This window comes from Melanotaenia boesemani, chromosome 23 (assembly GCF_017639745.1).
Source record: "Melanotaenia boesemani isolate fMelBoe1 chromosome 23, fMelBoe1.pri, whole genome shotgun sequence".
NCBI classification, from domain to species: Eukaryota; Metazoa; Chordata; class Actinopteri; order Atheriniformes; family Melanotaeniidae; genus Melanotaenia; species Melanotaenia boesemani.
Window position 1 is genome coordinate 25,353,250 of NC_055704.1, and position 18,805 is coordinate 25,372,054.

An 18,805-nucleotide genomic window follows, 5' to 3' on the forward strand; every position below is an offset into this window, starting at 1 on the left:
TAATTTGCTCACATGCCAGTGTTGTTTTAGATGGTTCTCTGCTTTGTTTTCTTACATAGGCCATACGTTGATTTCTGTTAAGCTTCCTCACTGATGTAGCAGCTGGTTGTCTGGTGTTGCTGTTGTATCTTTGCTTGTTGTTTTTTTTCTTTTATATCTTCCTTTTTCTTGTCTTTTTCTTTTTTTTTTCAAGCTCCCCTTGGCAAAGCAGATACAGTATGTTTGACACAATATGGCAGCCAGACCATCTATACAAGACACGTTAAAGGAAAAACTAAGTGTACTGACAGATGCCGGGCATGGGATTCTCTTGCCCTCATAATGTTGAACAGATTATAAAGATTATAGCTGAGTCATTTAGGTTTGTTTGTTCTTTTAGAAAAATGTGCTCAGTACTCATTGAAGAAAACAGAATGCAAGTAAACCCACTGGTACATACTTTGAAGTCTTAAAAATCTACATTATGCTAATATTTATTTTATGCTTCCATAAAAGTTTCCTTCCATGAATGAGCTTCCGAATCAGCCGATGTTACATTTTACCACAGAAACATTTGTTTTAAAGTTTATGGGCTTTCCAGAGAGAAATCCTTGGTGGAAGTTGGATACTTCTTTGCATTAAATTTAAAGATGCTAAAAAAAAAAAAAAGAAAAATATCTGAGGCTATAACCTCTAAAACTGGACGCCATTGTGTACCTTTTCCCAGTGGGGTAGAAGCGGGAGCAGCTCAGTCCGTCCCAGGCACAGTAGGGGTCTCTGGCGAGGCAGCAATCAGCACAAGCCGAACCGTAGGCGTGACAACGGTGCAGCGAGACCTGGGAGACCCCGAACTCCGAGCTGACGTACAGCTGTTGCTGTAAAGCAAACAGGTCAAATGTCAGCCCCCCTGTTTGTCTTAATAAGTGGCCGGCTGACAGGAAAATGAGGCAGAGTGCCGAAGCAATTATGGCTTATTATTTCCTTTCCTATGGGACGGCTTATTGTGCACATGAGATTTTTTTCATGCACTGCCATAGACAATGAATAACGTATTGAAACAACAGGGCTTCACCAAATGTAAAATTACACAATATATTGTATGTACTTACTTTTTTGGGAGATATCTTCAAGTTTGTGACAGCAGCTTGGTTCTGAGGAAAGAAAAGCACATAAAGAACCAAGCTCAATAATTTTACATTCCTCAGATTTCATCCTCACAACATTTTTGGAATTATGCATGCAATTACAATACCGCACACAACCCTCATTTCTTTATATATTGCCAGGAAACCTGGAAATAGGTTAAACAGTGAAAACCTAGAAGTCTTTAGGAATAGTTCTGCAGGCTTCTTGAGAGACTTGTCAAGTTTTGTTTCAACAATGTTGAGGTTAGTGCTCTGTGGAGGATTCATCCCTTCAGCAGACATGTTGGCACCGATTTTCACTGATTTCTTCTAATTTTTTCAGGACACACCAAGAAAGCCCAAAATTTCAGCCAAAATCCCTGTAAATCATCATGTTGCAAAAAAATACTATTTTCCTGTAAAACTCTGTTATCGTTTGTATTTTTTTTAGATGCAACTAAAGAAATCAGAACAAATTGTGTCTTTGTGACAGGATGTTAGTAACAAAGGTGCTTTGCCAAAACAAATAATCCCTAGAGTTAGGAGCCTTTAGTTATGCTTGAATGATTCATATTTATATTAAAGAAGCACTACTGAGGCCCGACTAATTCAGCATCCACCTTTCATCCTGTCTCTTCTATAAGTTCTCTCCAGCAACTAAAAGTCAGTCTGATGTTGACTCTTGTCTAATCTCTTTTTGTTCCTCTCTTCCTCTGACAATGTCCTCTGGCGTTTCCTTGAGGAATCAGCCGTGGTGCAAGTTCAAACCAGTGTGTTGATATCCAGTTGCTGGCATGGGAAGCGTAAAGTGAAATTTAGCTGTACTGTGATTTCCCAGGCTGGAGCACCAGGTTGTGAAGTGTGTACTTTCTCAGACTTGTGAAGACAGCTCCAGGAATATGCATTATGAATGCCAGTGTTCCATCAAAACAAGTCAGACACATGTTTTTAAGGTCAGAAAGTAACGTAGTGCTATAAGTTATTTAACATACAAAATAACACATTTTCCTGTGAAAATGGTTCAGTACAAAATATTAGAATAAGGTCAGGCTGCTTGGAGGCACAACATAAAAAAAATGAGGAGTGGCTCATATCTGGTTTGCAGGTTGCTGCTGCAGCAACAGGCTAACAAACAAGAACAAACACAGTAAATATCTGAAGCCTGTTTCATATTTGTAGGTAGGAAGCATGTTTAATAATGTTTTAGTATCATGATCAACTTGTTTCATGCATGCAGAAGCAGTTTAAATGGGTTACATTGTGGTCCTACAGGATGCTGTGTAAACTAGGCTAACTGCTCGCTAGCTGTAGCCTCTCTGTTTGCAAACTGCACCGTGGGAGCAACGCCTCTACTGCAGAGATTATCTTATCACAGAAGAGGAGCTGCAACAAAACAACTTCTCAGATCAGTATCTCCACACTTTTGAGAAAAATCTCCTCAAACTGAGGGACTGCTGTTGTCCTGGTGTAGGCAGAAGATCAAACGAATCAGGGCCTTTCACTGATCACAGGTGGAGTTTTTCCACCTAAGATAAAACCACATGTACAAAGGTTCACTTGGGGCAACAACCAGACTCTTGCAGTATTTTAGCATGCTTCCCATCACTCTACTCTGCATTGCATCAATCTCATGAGTGCCACCCAGCTCTCGTCTGTCTACCCTTGGCCTTTATGTTGTAGCCAAGCGCACCCTCCTCCATGCTGCCTTTGATTTCCAGGGAAAAAAAAGGATTAAAGAGTAAGGGAGAAAAAAAGGAAAAGGAAAGCAGACCTTAAACACTTCCAGCTCCTCCAGGATCAGATCTTCATGCAGGGATTGATTGCGTGGCAGCACAATCACCTTCTGTATTGTACCTTTGTCTGAGGGCAGAACGAGAGGTCAGCAGATATGGCTCAACAATAAACAACCAGTAATGTAGAGAACAACTGTTGGTGAAAAATAAACTCCTAATCTGTTTCTCCTTTGCCTGTGTTTGCTTTTGAATTAGGTGTGATAGCCATGATCAGTTTCCACAGCAAAGCAGTGGGAACTGAATCTGCTAAGCTCACACCAGAGAGGTCAAGGACTGCAAAAAGGACAAAAAAAAAAACAAAAAAAACACCATCATCATAAACATGGCCGTTTTGTCCCAGGAGTTTGGAAGGAGGAGGTACAGTAACAGCTCCTGCAAACGCCTGATAAGGGTTTCTCATCATCCCTGGGACAAAGAACGGTTTCAGGAGAAGATATGGTCGGGCAGCACTGGCTTGTCTTCAAGAATCCAGGCAGGGGGAAGAGACAGGAGAGGCTGCTTGATAAACACAAGCAGCTGCATGAGAGTCCCAGAGCAGTTTGCTGAATGTAAATGTGCTCACATGGATATGCAAAAGCACGAAGACGGGAATAATTCTCCATGCAAATACAAATTACTCTATGTTAAACAGACAAGTAGCTATTTTACAAGTGAACTATACATTATATATTAGCGGAAATGTCTCCATCCGTCGTGTTATTTTATTATGGATGAATTATAGAATCAGAACTGTTACAGTCCAAAGAGCCACCTGCTGTTATGCTGACATCAACACAAAACTACTTAAATTATACATTTTGAGATACTCTGCACAGGATTTAGACATCTAACAGTTCATTTCTGTTAGTCATTTTGTGTGTGTGTGTGTGTGTGTGTGTGTGTGTTGGTGACCTCTACTGGTCCTTTTAAAATTGTTTTGCAGTTTTCTGTTGCTGTTTTGACTCATTAAACCTCTTTGTTGTGAGGCTGCACTTTTAGTTTTTATTATGGTTTTTTGGTTTTCGAGCTTCTTTGTAGTTGACTGGAGTTTCTGTAGCTTTCAATTTGCTTTTGGGTGTTTTCAGTTACTCTGTTGCTCATTTGTGTCAAACTGTATCCCTGTACAGTTAAAAAATGATTTTTAAAGCCATTTTTTCACATGAAAATGGTTTTTTATTGTGGTTTAGCAGCTGATTTGTGTCAAACTGTATCCCTGTACAGTTAAAAAATGATTTTTAAAGCCATTTTTTCACATGAAAATGGTTTTTTATTGTGGTTTAGCAGCTGATTTGTGTCAAACTGTATCCCTGTACAGTTAAAAAATTATTTTTAAAGCCATTTTTTCCACATGAAAATGGTTTTTTATTGTGGTTTAGCAGCTGATTTGTGTCAAACTGTATCCCTGTACAGTTAAAAAATGATTTTTAAAGCCATTATTTCACATGAAAATGGTTTTTTATTGTGGTTTAGCAGCTGATTTGTGTCAAACTGTATCCCTGTACAGTTAAAAAAATGATTTTTAAAGCTATTTTTCACATGAAAATGGTTTTTTATTGTGGTTTAGCAGCTGATTTGTGTCAAACTGTATCCCTGTACAGTTAAAAAAATGATTTTTAAAGCTATTTTTCACATGAAAATGGCTTTTTATTGTGGTTTAGCAGCTGATTTGTGTCAGTCATTCTGAAACTGAACACATTTTGTGTCATTAGCCTGAATAATTTCATCTTTTTTGTAGTTTTTTTTCATCTCTTTGTAGTTGCAGTTTTGTGTATTTGCTGAATAATTGTGGGATTCTTTCTCTTGTGTCGGGAATCTGTTTTTTGTGTTGTGAATAACCACAAATTTTTTTTTTTTAATTTTCAGCTCAACTCATCAGCTTTAACATCAGCTGACGAGTCTCTGGACCAGGGGCCACTTTCCTCTTCAGGCCCCTGAGCCAGCAGACTTACACCAACAACCTTTTTTTAACTTCCTACTTTTTACACAGTGATGGCCTCTGATAACGAACTGTAGCATATCTCACAGTGAATTAGCATATCTTTGCTGACATAAGCTGACCTGAATCAGCAGGACCTATGGACGTGTCAGGCTGACCTTGCTTAGTTCAGCTGGAACACTCGTTAGCTGTAACCTTGTTTATCTGTTTATCTGATAACCAGCTGCAGCAAAGGGACTCCTCTAAATCATTTACTTATGAATCACATCAGTAAAAAGGACTGAATCTGCGTTTTTTTTGCTTATAACTTAATTAATACCACAGCCTAAAGGATGTAAAATATCTAAAGGGGTATAAATTTAAATTTTTATCTTCTGATTGATAATGTTTTCTGTTGGACTTTCAACAGCTGACACAAATGGTGATTTTTTACAGGATAAACTGGTAGTTGTATGACAGAAGTAGATTCTTACCTGTGCCCAGGAAGAGCACCTGATAGCTGCCGTCAGCAGCCGTGACCTGATCCACGGCTACCGATGTGTATCTGTAGTCTGCGTTGGTACGAACTACCAGGGGTCTCCTCCCCACCGGGTAGATGGGGTTGAACATGACCGGATGGTTCCGTACAAAGTTCACCACGTCGTCTGGGAACTCTTTTGTTGTGTGTATGTCAGGTGTGAAGGCTCCACCGGGACACTGCAGACAGACAGACAGCAAGCTATTTTAGGAAATTAATCTAATCTCATATTTTTACATTTTTTTTCTCAGTCACAAAGAAAACTGACATCTCACTAAATATTTAACAAAAAGCAGAATATTAGTGGTGATAAATCCCTCAGGTTGTTAGAGTTTTCAAACTTGTGTTTAAACTGAAATGATTTATTTTCACATGAGTGACCAGGTTCACTATCAGTGCTTTATTCTGTGTGTTTACATTTAATGTGTGTTTGAAAGTTTTCTAGAAATGAAAACCTGTATTGGTTGGTACGAGACTGAATGGTTTATAATTTTAAATTCATTAGTAAATAGTTAATAAAATACTAATATGAAAAATATAGAAGATCAGTATATTTTTAAATGTAGAGTTTTATGATTTTCAACAACATTGTTGATTTTAAGAAAAAACTTTTTTCTGACTTTACATCACTAAATTTACAATAAAAATATATTTATTTAGACCTTGTTTGACCTGGTGGGCAAATGTTTATAGTAAAATATGTAATATTTAAATATTTACAATACTTTTTTTACGATGTCTTGCAAAATGCTACAAGACAACCCAGAAAAAACAAAGTGAAAACAAAAAGAGATGAAATCTTTTCATTTCATGTGAAGTCGCCTGTTCAGGAGAAAGTTTTGTGGTTGAGCGTCTCTGTCTGGATATTAATTTTCACCAGGAACTAAAACACAACGGAAGAGAGTGAAGAAATTTCCTGCCCCACATCACGGAGTCAAAGAGCATTTGTTCTCTCAACGTGTTTTTCTTTCAGGATACAAAGCTGTGAAGTAAAATATTGATTAGGTTCTCTGTCTACTCTGACTCTTATCTTAACAATGATTTAAATTTTCAATTTGTTGTACCACTTAAATCAATGAGCAAATATGTTTTCTTAATAATAAAAATAATAAAATAATAAAATAAAATAATAAAAAAAATAAATAAAATAATCTTATTTTTATATTATATTATATTATATTATATTATATTATATTATATTATCCATCCATTATCAAATTATCTATACTGCTTCGTCTATTATGGGTTGCGGGGAAGCTGGAGCATAACCCAGCATTTAGCAGGTGAGAGGCAGGTACACCAGGACAGGTCACCAGTCCATTTATTATATTATATTATATTATATTATATTGAATTTTGAAATCACTGAACTTACAGTTCCTGGCCTCGGGTAGGGGATGCGTCCCTGGAATGCCACCCACTGAAAGTTGGGCCCCTCTCTGTGAGCGAAGGGTCCATTGAAGACAGTGAGGATGTCGGCCATGTTGTACACACACACTGCTGACCCTTTAAACACAGAACTGTGGAAATAAGATACATGTGTTGAATGAAACCTCACTGTAGGAGCTTACACTCACATCTAAGAGACCAACCCGTCAAAAATACAGAGCAGTTTGTTTCTTAAGATCACAGCTTCTGAGGATGTGAGTCATGACAGGAAGGACCTTCACATGTCAGTGTGGACTGAGCCTCAATTTCCTCCTCAGAATGCAATGTGGTTTGGTTCAGATATTTAAAACCACACTACTTAACACATAAAAGATGCTTTGCTGGGAAAGGGAACAGAAGCATCTTGTGCAGAGCAGAGAGGAGGAATAACACTGAGCGCAGTGATGCTAATGGACCTCACTGTTTGCTTTGGCTGAGTTCTCTGAGCCAGGATACACGACTGTAGACTTTCTCTGACTCTGAGGTAACAAGTGAATCTGGGGTCAGCAACAATGTCACTCCGAGTTAAACAGACAAAGTCAGTTAAAGGTCAGAGCAGATGCATCATAAAACCATTTCTATAAACCTTCAAACGCGAATGAGAGCAGCTCAGTCGGTGGTGGTCTTTCAGCTGCCACAGAGCTTTCACACAGTGTCTGTTAACATTTCTTTTCTTAGTTTGTAATGTCAAAAATAATGTTTTTGACATTATGTTTCTCATATTTTGACTTTACAAATGATACAGTGCTGAGATATGTTTTCATCTCACACAAATACTTAGAATAAGAAAAAGATTTGAAGTCTTTGTTTTATGACTTAAATAATGAACAAGTTCATCTTTTTAACTGAAATATTGTTAGTTTCCTCAAAGTGTGTGAAAAGCTTTGTAGGTTCTCAGCTGTGCAGATCACAGTCATCTGGACTAGAGCAGTGGGTTTTCTGCAGGACCCACCATCAAACCACCACTATCACCTCGTGCACCAAAACACCTTGAAGCACATGAAGAAGCAGAGACACAGACTCTAGTTTTCTGGCTGTTCAGCTAAAGTACCTCAGCTTTAATTTGAAGATTTTAACACCAGTAAACTCTGCGCTGTGGAGCATTTGAAGTGGTGGATGCTGCTTTCTGAGGTGTATTTGCTTTATTTCTGAGGTCAGCAGTGGGCTTTCCTTTGTGTTCATGACAACTGGTTTGTTTCATACTGTCAGATGATAATATTTTCAGATGTAAGAGTTTTCTCTTCATTATCAAAGATAATAATATAGATTTATATTACGTTTTTAACAGTGGTAGGACTTTAAAGCACTTACAGTAGATCTAATATTCCTCCACTCCTCACTCATACCTGGTGAAGGTAAGCAACATCTGTAGAGACAGCTAATCTGTCACCACCACCGAAATATTCATACACACTTTTGCACCAGTGATGCCGACATTACCCACCACTGTACTGGTAAAGCCCCTGGCAAGATGTCTTCTCATATTTTCTAGTCTTTTTAAAGTTGTTTTTATTGTTGATTCATCATCATTTGCTCTGTGGTACTTTTACAAATTCATCCATGTTTTGCTAGAAGTGCAACAACTATACATTTTATTTAGTCTACATCCCAAACTGGGAACCACTGCCAGCCACTTTTATATCTTTTACTTTTATGCCTTAGTGTCCAGTTTGGCATGACTACAGATGACTCTTTTCTCCCCTTTATATTCTTTTGAAATACTCAAAAATAAAAAAAAAAATCTACACAAACTAATGAATGAGTTCTGCAGAATTTATTTATAAATTCTAGACTCAGATCTGATGGCAGAAACACTTCTTAAAGTTGGAACAGGAGCAACAAAAGGCCGGAGAAGTACTCGGCACAAATCAGAAACACCAGGAGGAGCATTTGACGACTAATAAGGTTAATTAGCAACAGGTGAGGCTCTAAGGTAAAGATGCACAGAGGTTCACCAATCTGAGACAAACTGGGTCTAAAAATAGTGGGACAGTTGTGAAAACTTTAAAGATCCCACTATCTTTCTCTGAGAGACTCTGCCTCTCTGAAATGCTCCTTTAATACCCAGTCATGTTACCAACCCGTTTCCAATTAACCTGATTAGTTGTTTTCACAACAAAGCAATCAATTTCAAGGCCGTAACATCAAAATAAAAGCGGCGATGCTGTAATTGTACGTGTTCTGCAACATGGCAGGTGAATGAAACAGGCTGTTACACTTTGTACCATCAGTCTTACCTTGTAGATGTGAAGACTCCAAACACTAAAAGGCCCTTTGGTTGATCAATTTCCAGCAAAAACACGCTTTCTGCATGAGGAACACACACACTTATAGGTACATACAGATATGTACATGTCAACAGATACAGATCTACAAAATGTTTAAAGTTAAAAGTGATGCTCAGAAAGAAATAAATTAACACAAGATTTCCAAAAGCAATAATTGTTGTTATGAACTTTGACAATGGGCCTAAATCCTAATCCAAACCAAACACGGAAAGTTCTGTGGACTGTTTATGGAAAAAGCAAACCTTAGAAATCTTGGAACATAAATAGCAAGCTTTCATAAATTAGGATGACTTTATTTCTTGGCTGAACATTTTCTAAACTAAAAGGCATGTTTGAACTAGTCTCTTGGACCATCTTCAGAAAAACAAAGCTTAGAAAAATGACATAAATAATAGAAAAAGAATTTAAAAAGTGTTTGTGTTACACACCGAGTTCATCAAAGTGTGTTTCCGTGCCGTCCTCTTCCAGCACCGAACACACCATCCTGGCTTTGAGGAAGGTGGTCCACTTGTTAACGAGGCTGCGCTGCCCGCCAATGTCATTCTGCAAACAAAACAAGCAAATAGCAACTGGAAAGCATTAAACATGCAGCATGGATTCATTCAGGCACGAGCGAAGGCACTCACTGGACACACTCTGGCAACCATGGTGTGGATATTTTTAGTGTTTCCACTGTTATCCGTTAGCCTCTCTCTGAAGAAAAAGTACAATTTGGCGTCGTTTGGGTCCATCCCGTCTGGTATCAGGTGGGCATCAATGAAAATAGGCTCTAAATAAAGTCACAGAACGTTTTGAATTTCACAGTGATTCAAAGATATATCATTTTAAATAACTGAATTAAACAATATTAGTGCCTTAAATGTGAGTTTGCTCACCACTGAGCCATTTGGAGTTGTGCTGATCAGTCCGCACTGCATTTCTCTTGGTCAGGCTCCTGAAGATGGCAGCATCTGTCCCCATGAAGTCAATGTACATGCCTGAGAACAGCTCCTGGTCTGGAAGCATGCAAACACACACACAAAGAACACTATTACTAACACTTTAGAGCCTGAAAGAAAATATTACAGAATTACTGTGATTAATCATTCAGATAAAACGAATAAGATGCTGCAACCACTACATCAGTTAATGTCAGTTTTTACTGAAAATGTCCTCATAACTGCTCATAAAATTACTTACAGTCTGTGTCCTGCTTCTAATAAGTGGCCCTGTGCTCTACACGGCAGCCTCATGTTTTTCCTTCCCCACATTTAATCATCTACCAGCTTCAGACCATATGTTTAAGAAGAAATGCAGCAAGTTTGGGGAATATTAAAGATCTGTGGCCTGTGTCCGAGGTGTTGACAGCAGTCAGACGGTCATGGAGGGAAAAAACATGTGGATGAGGAGATGAAACAAAGATTTAACCCAGAAACTGCATGTGATTGTCCTCCCAGTGCTGCTCTATTGGTTTTGCAGCACTGCAGCTGGCCTCCCAACCACCTTCTTTTCTGCCCCCATGGATCGTTCCCCGCTTCCCCTCTCATTTGCTCTGGGGGATCTCCGATGATGCTTTCTGGCTGGAAAAGCTGCTGCTGACATGGCAGTGCTCAGGTGTCGGAAAGCACAGCTGAGGGTGCAATGTGGCATCTTTGGCCGTGTCAAAAGCAACCCAACACCCCTCAACCAATCAGAGATGAAAGGAGGGGGCTTAACTTGGAAGACACATGAGCCTCAGTGTTAGTTGCATGTAAAAGCTGAATGTAAACATGAAATAATGCACAACTGATTTTCCAAAAAGAGCAAGGATCCTGTATGAAATATGTTAGCAATACATACAGCCTTAAATTTAACTGAAAATCCTACAAAAACCACCTGAACCATGTTGAAACTTAATGTCCGTAACATGTTTAAAAAGGTTTTTAAACCAATAAGCGTGAAACATCTTAGCTTAAATAAGTTTTTCAGGCATAAAAACAGGAAAGGGTATTAGCACTCTGTAAAGATGTGGTGGGCAAATGGTTCAACAGCTTAATCTTTTTTTTGTGAAAGTGAAAAGAAATGAAGCATTTTTATCATTTATTGTCATAAAAAATCTGAGAATCCACTGAAATCTCTACAGAGAAAAAGCTAAGAATCAATTTTAAATGACAATGAGCTTTAGTTCCTCATGCAGCCAGTTTTGCAGTGGAAATCATTTATTGACTCGTTATATTTCTGAAATCACGGTCAGTGAACACACCCCATCTTTATTTCCAAAAAGCTGCATGACAGACTCTCCCATGCAAAGAAAACAATGGAAAATCCAGAAACAATGAAGCCTTTTCTGGGCTAGAGCTCATTTAAACTAGTTAAGTTGAAAAATTGTCCTATAGTCTGATAAATAATAATAAAAAATAAATAAAATAAAAAAACTTTTTTAAATAATGGTTGCTGCATTCTCAGGGAAATACAAGACCAGATCTTCTGCACAAAGTACAACAGGACGGCTGTGGAGTAAAGAGTTCAGTACTTTAATAACCCGCATGGATTCCAGACACAGAACCCACTGAAAATATCTGGCACATTATGAAATATTAGATTCAACAGCAGAAGCCACAAACGGAAATCCTTCAACAAAAGAAAAGGGAAAAACATTCAGCTTGCACAACACAGTTGGTCTCACATCCTCACTTCCTAAGAATAAATTAAAATGGCTGTGGTTCAGTGATTAGACTGAGCCCAATCCCCTCACGGTCTCCACACCCAGACCGGCTTCTTCTTTGTCTTCGTGGTTCCTACAATTCCTCATTCATTCAACCACTGCACATTTTCAGCCAGGGACAGAACTAGAGGGGACCAGGGTGGCACCAGCCACTGCTGAAACATCCCAGGTGCCACCTCAGGTGATTGACAAGTAACTGGAGGAGGCGAGGGGCCAGATCAACAGTGTCACTACACCAGTTCGAAGTCATTTTAAAGTAGTTTCCTAATCAACTGTTAAATTATTCACATGTGGCTGCACATTTGTAGTGAACTTTTTTTGTTTCTGAGCAATGTATGTATTAATCTGATGTTAGCTTGAATCTATGTAGCAGTAGATTAGTTTTAAAATGTTGGGAAACCTTGTCATGTTTAGCTTTCACCGAGTGCAGAGACTTAAGGGACTTCACATCAACTCAATTAATCAAGGATTTTCACACTGGAGCTGAAAATAAACTTTGTATTATGCTTAATGAGTACAAGTTATTTAGCGCTCACTAAGCTAGCACTGCATGCTAATGGTTTTAAAGTAAGCTATGTCATTAAATGGTGGAGAAATATAGCCTATAGTCTGATCTTATATAAGAATGAGGAGAAAGGGAGATATTTCTGACTTTGTTGTAAAGAAATTGAGACAGATCCCAGCCCCCAGCAGCTTGACAGCTCCCAACAGGAAGTTAGCCACACCAGTCAGAGTGATCAGACACAAAGATCCAGTCTACCACCACCACCAGTCAGTAAACCAGAACTGATCCCCCGACTACCACAAAGCAACCAAATTGTCTTACGGAGCTTATTTGAATTTGCTTCAAATATTTCCACTTGGTGATCCAGATTATTAATGTAAAGATGTTTTATTCTAATTTCTCAGTAATAATAATTTACTTTCTTAGTATATGAGCCCCTTGATAAAATCTTACCCACCCTCTGGTCCCCCATGTTTAAAAGTCTTGCTCTGCATCTGCTTTCAGCCTTTCCTTTAAACCTCTGTCCTTCAACGTCAAGGTAGGGTGCCTCTTACTGGAGTTAAGTTATTAGAGTGTGGAATAATGCATGGGCACAACCCATATTGAGAGCTCGTGATACATCCACATCTTTACCCTCCATGCAGCTAATGCAATTCCTAACAATTCCCACCAAAATAAGGTAAATAAGGCAGAGAGAGATGGAGGCACCTACTGATCATGACAGAGACTGTATTCACTTGAGGGTTGAACGAGCACCTCCCTTTTCCAGATTCAGTCCTTGAGTCAATGTGAAATACTTGTTCCTGTCACACAGAGAGAACAAAAGATTAAAAAATCAGACATTGTGGAGACTTTTTTATTTGACAGGCTTTTCCATCTGGTGACCTGCGACAGTAAAACTGACTTCACGAGTGAAATAAATATTAGAAAAAGACACAGAGAGGCGGTCCGGCTGTAGTCTGCTTTACGTGGCCCGTATGGGTCGGTGAAAGCAGAGAAAAAGGAGGAATGTCTGTGATGATCTGTTGGGAAGATATTTCTCTATTTAGGACAATTCTGCCAAGTTTCAACACTCTCCTTATGGCAGACTCAAGAGTAACCATGGTAAAATACAACACTTGCTATCCCATCTATTTAGATTTGGCCCTCTGCTGTGGGGTTTCCATGAACGGGAATGCAGAGTATGTCAGCTACGCAGCAGAATCCAAGAAAATGTGTCAAGAGGTTTTGCAGGTGGATAAACTCCATTTGGCAGGCTTTGACATTAGCTTCTTGCTGCAATATTTAATAGCTTAAAGTTCTCATTTTTAATTAATTAAAGAAGATTTTATAGTATTTACTATTTATGTTTAATGAATAATACACCAATACTAATGTAGAGTAAGTTGCATGGCCATTTAAAGACCAAATAAAAGACTATTGGTCAAAAAAGACTCAAAAGCACTGTTGCATGCTAACATTTGAGTACTGTCCTCTCCCCTGACTTTTTAGATAACCATAACAATCTGGTGACACATCCACAAAGCAATGGTCTGTGATGTCAGCTTTCCAATGCAGCATCCTTTTATACTTAACAGATCTCTCTTCCTGAGGCGCTGACATGTTTGAGCTCAGAGGCTGCAAACAGAGCAGTCTGCCTTTCAAACAAAAAAACTCCAGATGACAAAAGGCACTGCAGTGAGCGGAGAGCCTGGTTCTCTCCGCTTATTAGCTTTTGGCAGCAGTCTGTGGATGAATGTTGTTCATTCTGTGAGCATATTTCTCCTGGAGGGCTTCCCCGCTCCTTCTTCCAGAGCTGCGTGGCCGGATATGAGAGCCCAGAAACAGCTCTGACACTAGACCTTCATTTTCTCCCTCTTATCCCCTCTCAGGAGAGACCCGACTGACAACAGGAAAACTTGGCTCCCTTCAAGTTGTGGAATCTGTACTAACTTTAAGAAAACAAACACATGATGACACTTAACTACAAGCAAATCACTGAAAACATCCCATGATGAGATTATAGCAACTTGGTAGACACAGACTGTCATTCAGCATTCATTTCCAATGCTTACTGATTTTTATTTTTCATGTTTTAAAATCATATTAATGGTTAAATGTCATCTCATAGCCTGAAGTATATCCCAAAGTGTTTTAAAAGGACAGCCAGAAAGCCTTTTTTATTTAAATAAGTTGTGGTCATCGCTGTGCCAATGTCCATAGATGGTTTATTCCTGTATGCGTTTGTTTCCTCTGTGAAGTGAACCTACCTCTGGCCTGCGGCCCCTGTTGATGTACACACAGACGGGACTGTATGCTCCACTGCCACACATAAACAGATGAGTTCTGTTGTAAGGCTGCACCACCCGGATGAAGTTCCCACAGCCGTGCTGGAAAGATAAATCAAAACAAGAGAGAGATGCGCATGAAATGTTTAGTGTGGAATAAAGTGAAGTAATTTTGTAGATTTGTCAAATTATTCTGGAAGTTTAAATCAATGTGCAAGTCTAAGACAAAAGAAAACAAATATAAAACAATCATATACAATAATTAATGTAAATAAAAGCCAACTTTTTTTTCAATATTATCAAGTTATCTGTTCCATCGTCTTACAACCTTTAGAAGAAATCCATGAAAACTGATGGATATGACTGTAGGCATTTTTTATTGATGAGATAACTAAACCTAAACCTCCACCACAAAAAGGTGGAGAAAGATGGCCGCCCTTCCTCAGTCTGTGTGTTATGAAGGACCTCATTGAGACAAGACTGAATTGGCAGGTTTATTATGAACAGGGTTATCTCATCCAGATTCTTACGAGTTCCAAAGATAATGCTGAGTCCAAGTAATTATCCTGGTCAGTCGGGACCGGAAAGAGAAGTTCAGATAGCTTGAACGAGGTCTGACGAAGACTGTCTGGAGAGCTGGCGCTTATGTATCCTGGAGCTGGGATTACTCGCAGGTGTGTCTCATCAGTATTCCGGAGAGGGAGAGCGGCGGTGATTGATTGGAGCAGGTGTGGGCGTAGCACAGTCTGGTGCAGAGGTGACACTGTGGGAGTATTTTCCTCTCCACTGTTGCCTCATTGCCTCAGATTTGATGCAATCCATTGGTTTCATAATTGGTTTATATTAACTCAGTTCTTATGAATGTAGATGAAATATTGTATTTGTTTAAATTGTAATTAAATTAAAATTATAAATCAATTGAAACTATCTGGATTGTAATTATAATCCAATTTAAATGAACTGGACTGAACTGGACTCTGTCTGTAAAAGTGCCTTAAGATTACTTTAATATGCGACTAGAGCTGAACTGAAGCAGAAACATCTATGCTAACATCTTCAGAACGCTGAAGGTCACAACTAAAACCCACCCATCACTGTCAGAATCAACTTCATGTGAAACCAAACCAGAAAAATTACTTCTGCTTGTTGGGAAAAGAGTAGTGAAAAATTTTAAAAACTGACAGTGTCTTGCTCAAATTAGATTAAGTAAATGAGTCAACAAAATTTTACTAAGTTTTCATTAATATTTAAAAAATTTAAAGTCCGGTCAGAGATTCGCTTCAAAACACATTATGTGTATTTAAAAAAAAGAGCCAAAAAAAGCATGAAAAGACTGCTCAAGTCCTGATTTGTGAAGTTAATTTTTTAGTTTTTATCTGTTAGTGGTACATATCACTTGTGTAGCTAACTCAGTAACTTGTTGGAATAGCCAGGGGCGCTTCCAGAGATTTTGGGCCCCATGAAAAGAAACTGAAGCCCCCCCCCCCGAAAATTGTGATACTTACATACATAAATTAGCAATTTTAATGATGTTTTGACCATCACACCTATATTTTTGAAAAGAAAAACATGACAGTGAGGCTACTTGGTAGGGGAAGGACTTAAAATACAATGAAGTTAATTTAGATTTAGCTATTTGCTGCAAGACAGCTACTTTATATTTAAAAACCCATCTCTCTTCTTTAAAATATTTAATTATTAATTATCTCAAGATCAGTTACATAAAATAAAAAAACTTAAATACAAAATAACCTCTTCCATGAAAATGAAATGCATTAATAATCTTTGGAGAAACAAATCAAATCTCAGCTAAAACATCAAAAACAAAATGGCCGCTCGTTTTTTAGGATTTATTGTATTGTGAGCATTATTATTGAACATTATCACTGAACAAGAAGCAACAAAAAATGAATAAATAAAAGCAAATAAATAAATAAAATCAGAAGCAAATGGTAAAATAAATGAGGTAGGCTCAGAAACAAAAACTAGCCGGACCTCACATAGTTTATTGTATTATATGAACTGAATGTAATACGACCACAAGGAAACCACTGAGGAGATTTACAGCCAGACAATAGTTGGGACCCATCTTTAAAATTAAATAATCACATTTAAAAGGTAGAACTTTGTGTAATAAGATATCAAGGAGTGGTAAAGGTGCACTATTGCTGAGTCATGCTCGTGCAATCTCGTTCACCATCACTGTCCTTGCTCAGCTCAGAAATGTTTCCAAAACAAAGAAACTTAGTGATACCATTGCACTGTAACTAAAATGTTTTCGTGATTGTAAGTTTATCATTGAGTATTAGATAATTTTGTTAGTATTACAATTGCATTGAGGGCCCTCTCAATCATGGGCCCCTAGAATCCTTCACCTTTACCCCCCCGCCCCTTTTTTTGCGCCCCAGGGAATACCTACTGGTTTTGCTTAGTCATTAGCATGCTGAGGCTAACAGTTAGCATACATGCTAGCATTAACTACTGGGTTAGCTTCTTTATTTATAAGAGATTGGAGACACATACTTTTCCTTGATTTAATTAATTGATATAAATAAATTTGTCATATTAATCAACTTTTTACCACAGTAAGAATTTGAACTGATAGCTTATATCTGGGCTAATGCTAGAATGGTGAAAGTAGATATTACAGCTTATTTTTAAAGTTTTTACAAACATTTTACAAATGTTTTTTAACTTAATTTTATACACTTAGCTGAAAGGTTATTTATACATTTATATATATTCCTGACAAGGTGATATTTAATCTGGTATGGCTGGTACTGTTTTGTAGCTTCTGCCAACCAGTGGTAATTAACTAAATGTTGATTAGTCATTCTGTTATTAATTATTGCGCTTGTTCAAAAACATTTAAGCCAAACCATTATTTTTTTATACTGCGATGGACTGGTGACCTGTCCAGGGTGTACCTGCCTCTTACCTACTAAACGCTGGGTTAGGCTCCAGCTTCCCCGCAACCCTTAACTGGATGAAGCAGTATGGATAATGACTGACTGATGATGACTCACATGACATTATTGTTTATTGCGAATGTTAATTAATGTCACCTTTATGACAACATAAAGACCTTTTGCAGAGTGCATCTTTCATCAATGCCAGAGTCCTATCTTAGGAATTTAAAGCAATCTGGATCTGCAACTTATTTTTAAGGAATCTTCCAAAGCCTGTGCACTGTAATAGCTTTCCACCAACAAAACATTTGCTTTTACTAAAAAGTTTTCTAACACTGCTCCAATACCTGTTAGCCTGTTAACAGTAGTTCAATAAATAAAGACTGTTTTCATATCTTTTATTCTCAGCTATGACACTTAGTACTGAATCAGACATACCAGAGGAGAGATCCATTTCCTGGTATAAAGCCAAGGCGAGCATCAGATCCAGATCGTGTTTATTGCTCCTGAATGTTATTCCACATGAAGCAGTAATTCAAACTTATCTCACTCGTTATGACAGCTGTAGCATCACATGCTGCACAATCAGACGACCCCAGAGCTCACTGGTCTGGCATTAATACCAGTGGAAAAAGATTGTCATTTGTATTGGTGAGATTGACTACTGATCCCTCTGCTTCCACTTCCAAACCCAGCAGCAGCAGAGTGCTGGACTTTGTGGCTAATTAAGTTTGAGTTGGCAAAAAACGAGTGGAAGAAGAAGGAAAAAAAAAAAGAGTGGAGAAAAGAGGGGAGGAGGAGGAGAACACGCATCCAGGGAGCTGTCAGGAACTTGGCCATGGCTACAGAATTGGCAGCTGCTGCAGCTCATGGCCGGTGCACATAGCTCCACTGAGAGCTATCAACGAATAGCAACTGAATATTTTATCACCACACACCCATCTCTGTTATTTATCTTCCCTTACTTTATCTTATTTCTGCTTTTCCTTTGGTTTGATCACTCATTCACTTTAATGTATTCCTGTAAGCCTGAATACCTCTCATATCCGTTTTACTGTGTCACATTTATACTTAACCTGTTTTATTTTCCTCACCTGTTTCCTGTCATACAGGCATGGCTTCAAATGCAAAGTGATGATCAAACTAAGATGACTGCTACTAGCAAACCAGTATATTTAAATGACATAACTGCTATAGATTTCTCCTCTGATGCTTCCACTCTGGAAAAAACAATGTGCTATCACTTTCTCGCTTAAATCACACACTGTTTTGGAGAAAGGGAACTTAATTCATACAGATGGGGACGGGAGCCATTATAGATATATGAGGGCGCTAAAAAGTAAGAAAATGTCCTTGAGAAAGTTGACTATAGATGAGAGAAATTTCAATATTCTCTA

The 18,805-nt window shown here is 38.3% G+C and overlaps 1 protein-coding gene across 1 annotated transcript in view; it reads right to left on the minus strand.

Annotated features, from left to right (window-relative positions):
• The window catches only part of sema3c (sema domain, immunoglobulin domain (Ig), short basic domain, secreted, (semaphorin) 3C), a 48,655-nt gene that overhangs the window by 5,182 nt on the left and 24,668 nt on the right, over window positions 1-18,805 (minus strand). The window contains exons 5-15 of the mRNA XM_041977927.1: window positions 14,482-14,601; window positions 12,945-13,035; window positions 9,920-10,039; window positions 9,671-9,813; window positions 9,473-9,587; window positions 8,994-9,063; window positions 6,704-6,848; window positions 5,285-5,507; window positions 2,875-2,963; window positions 1,089-1,130; window positions 697-854 (exon numbers count right to left, since the gene is read on the minus strand). Coding sequence (XP_041833861.1) covers window positions 697-854; window positions 1,089-1,130; window positions 2,875-2,963; window positions 5,285-5,507; window positions 6,704-6,848; window positions 8,994-9,063; window positions 9,473-9,587; window positions 9,671-9,813; window positions 9,920-10,039; window positions 12,945-13,035; window positions 14,482-14,601 — 1,316 coding nt within the window. The remainder of the gene's footprint in view (window positions 1-696; window positions 855-1,088; window positions 1,131-2,874; window positions 2,964-5,284; window positions 5,508-6,703; window positions 6,849-8,993; window positions 9,064-9,472; window positions 9,588-9,670; window positions 9,814-9,919; window positions 10,040-12,944; window positions 13,036-14,481; window positions 14,602-18,805) is intronic.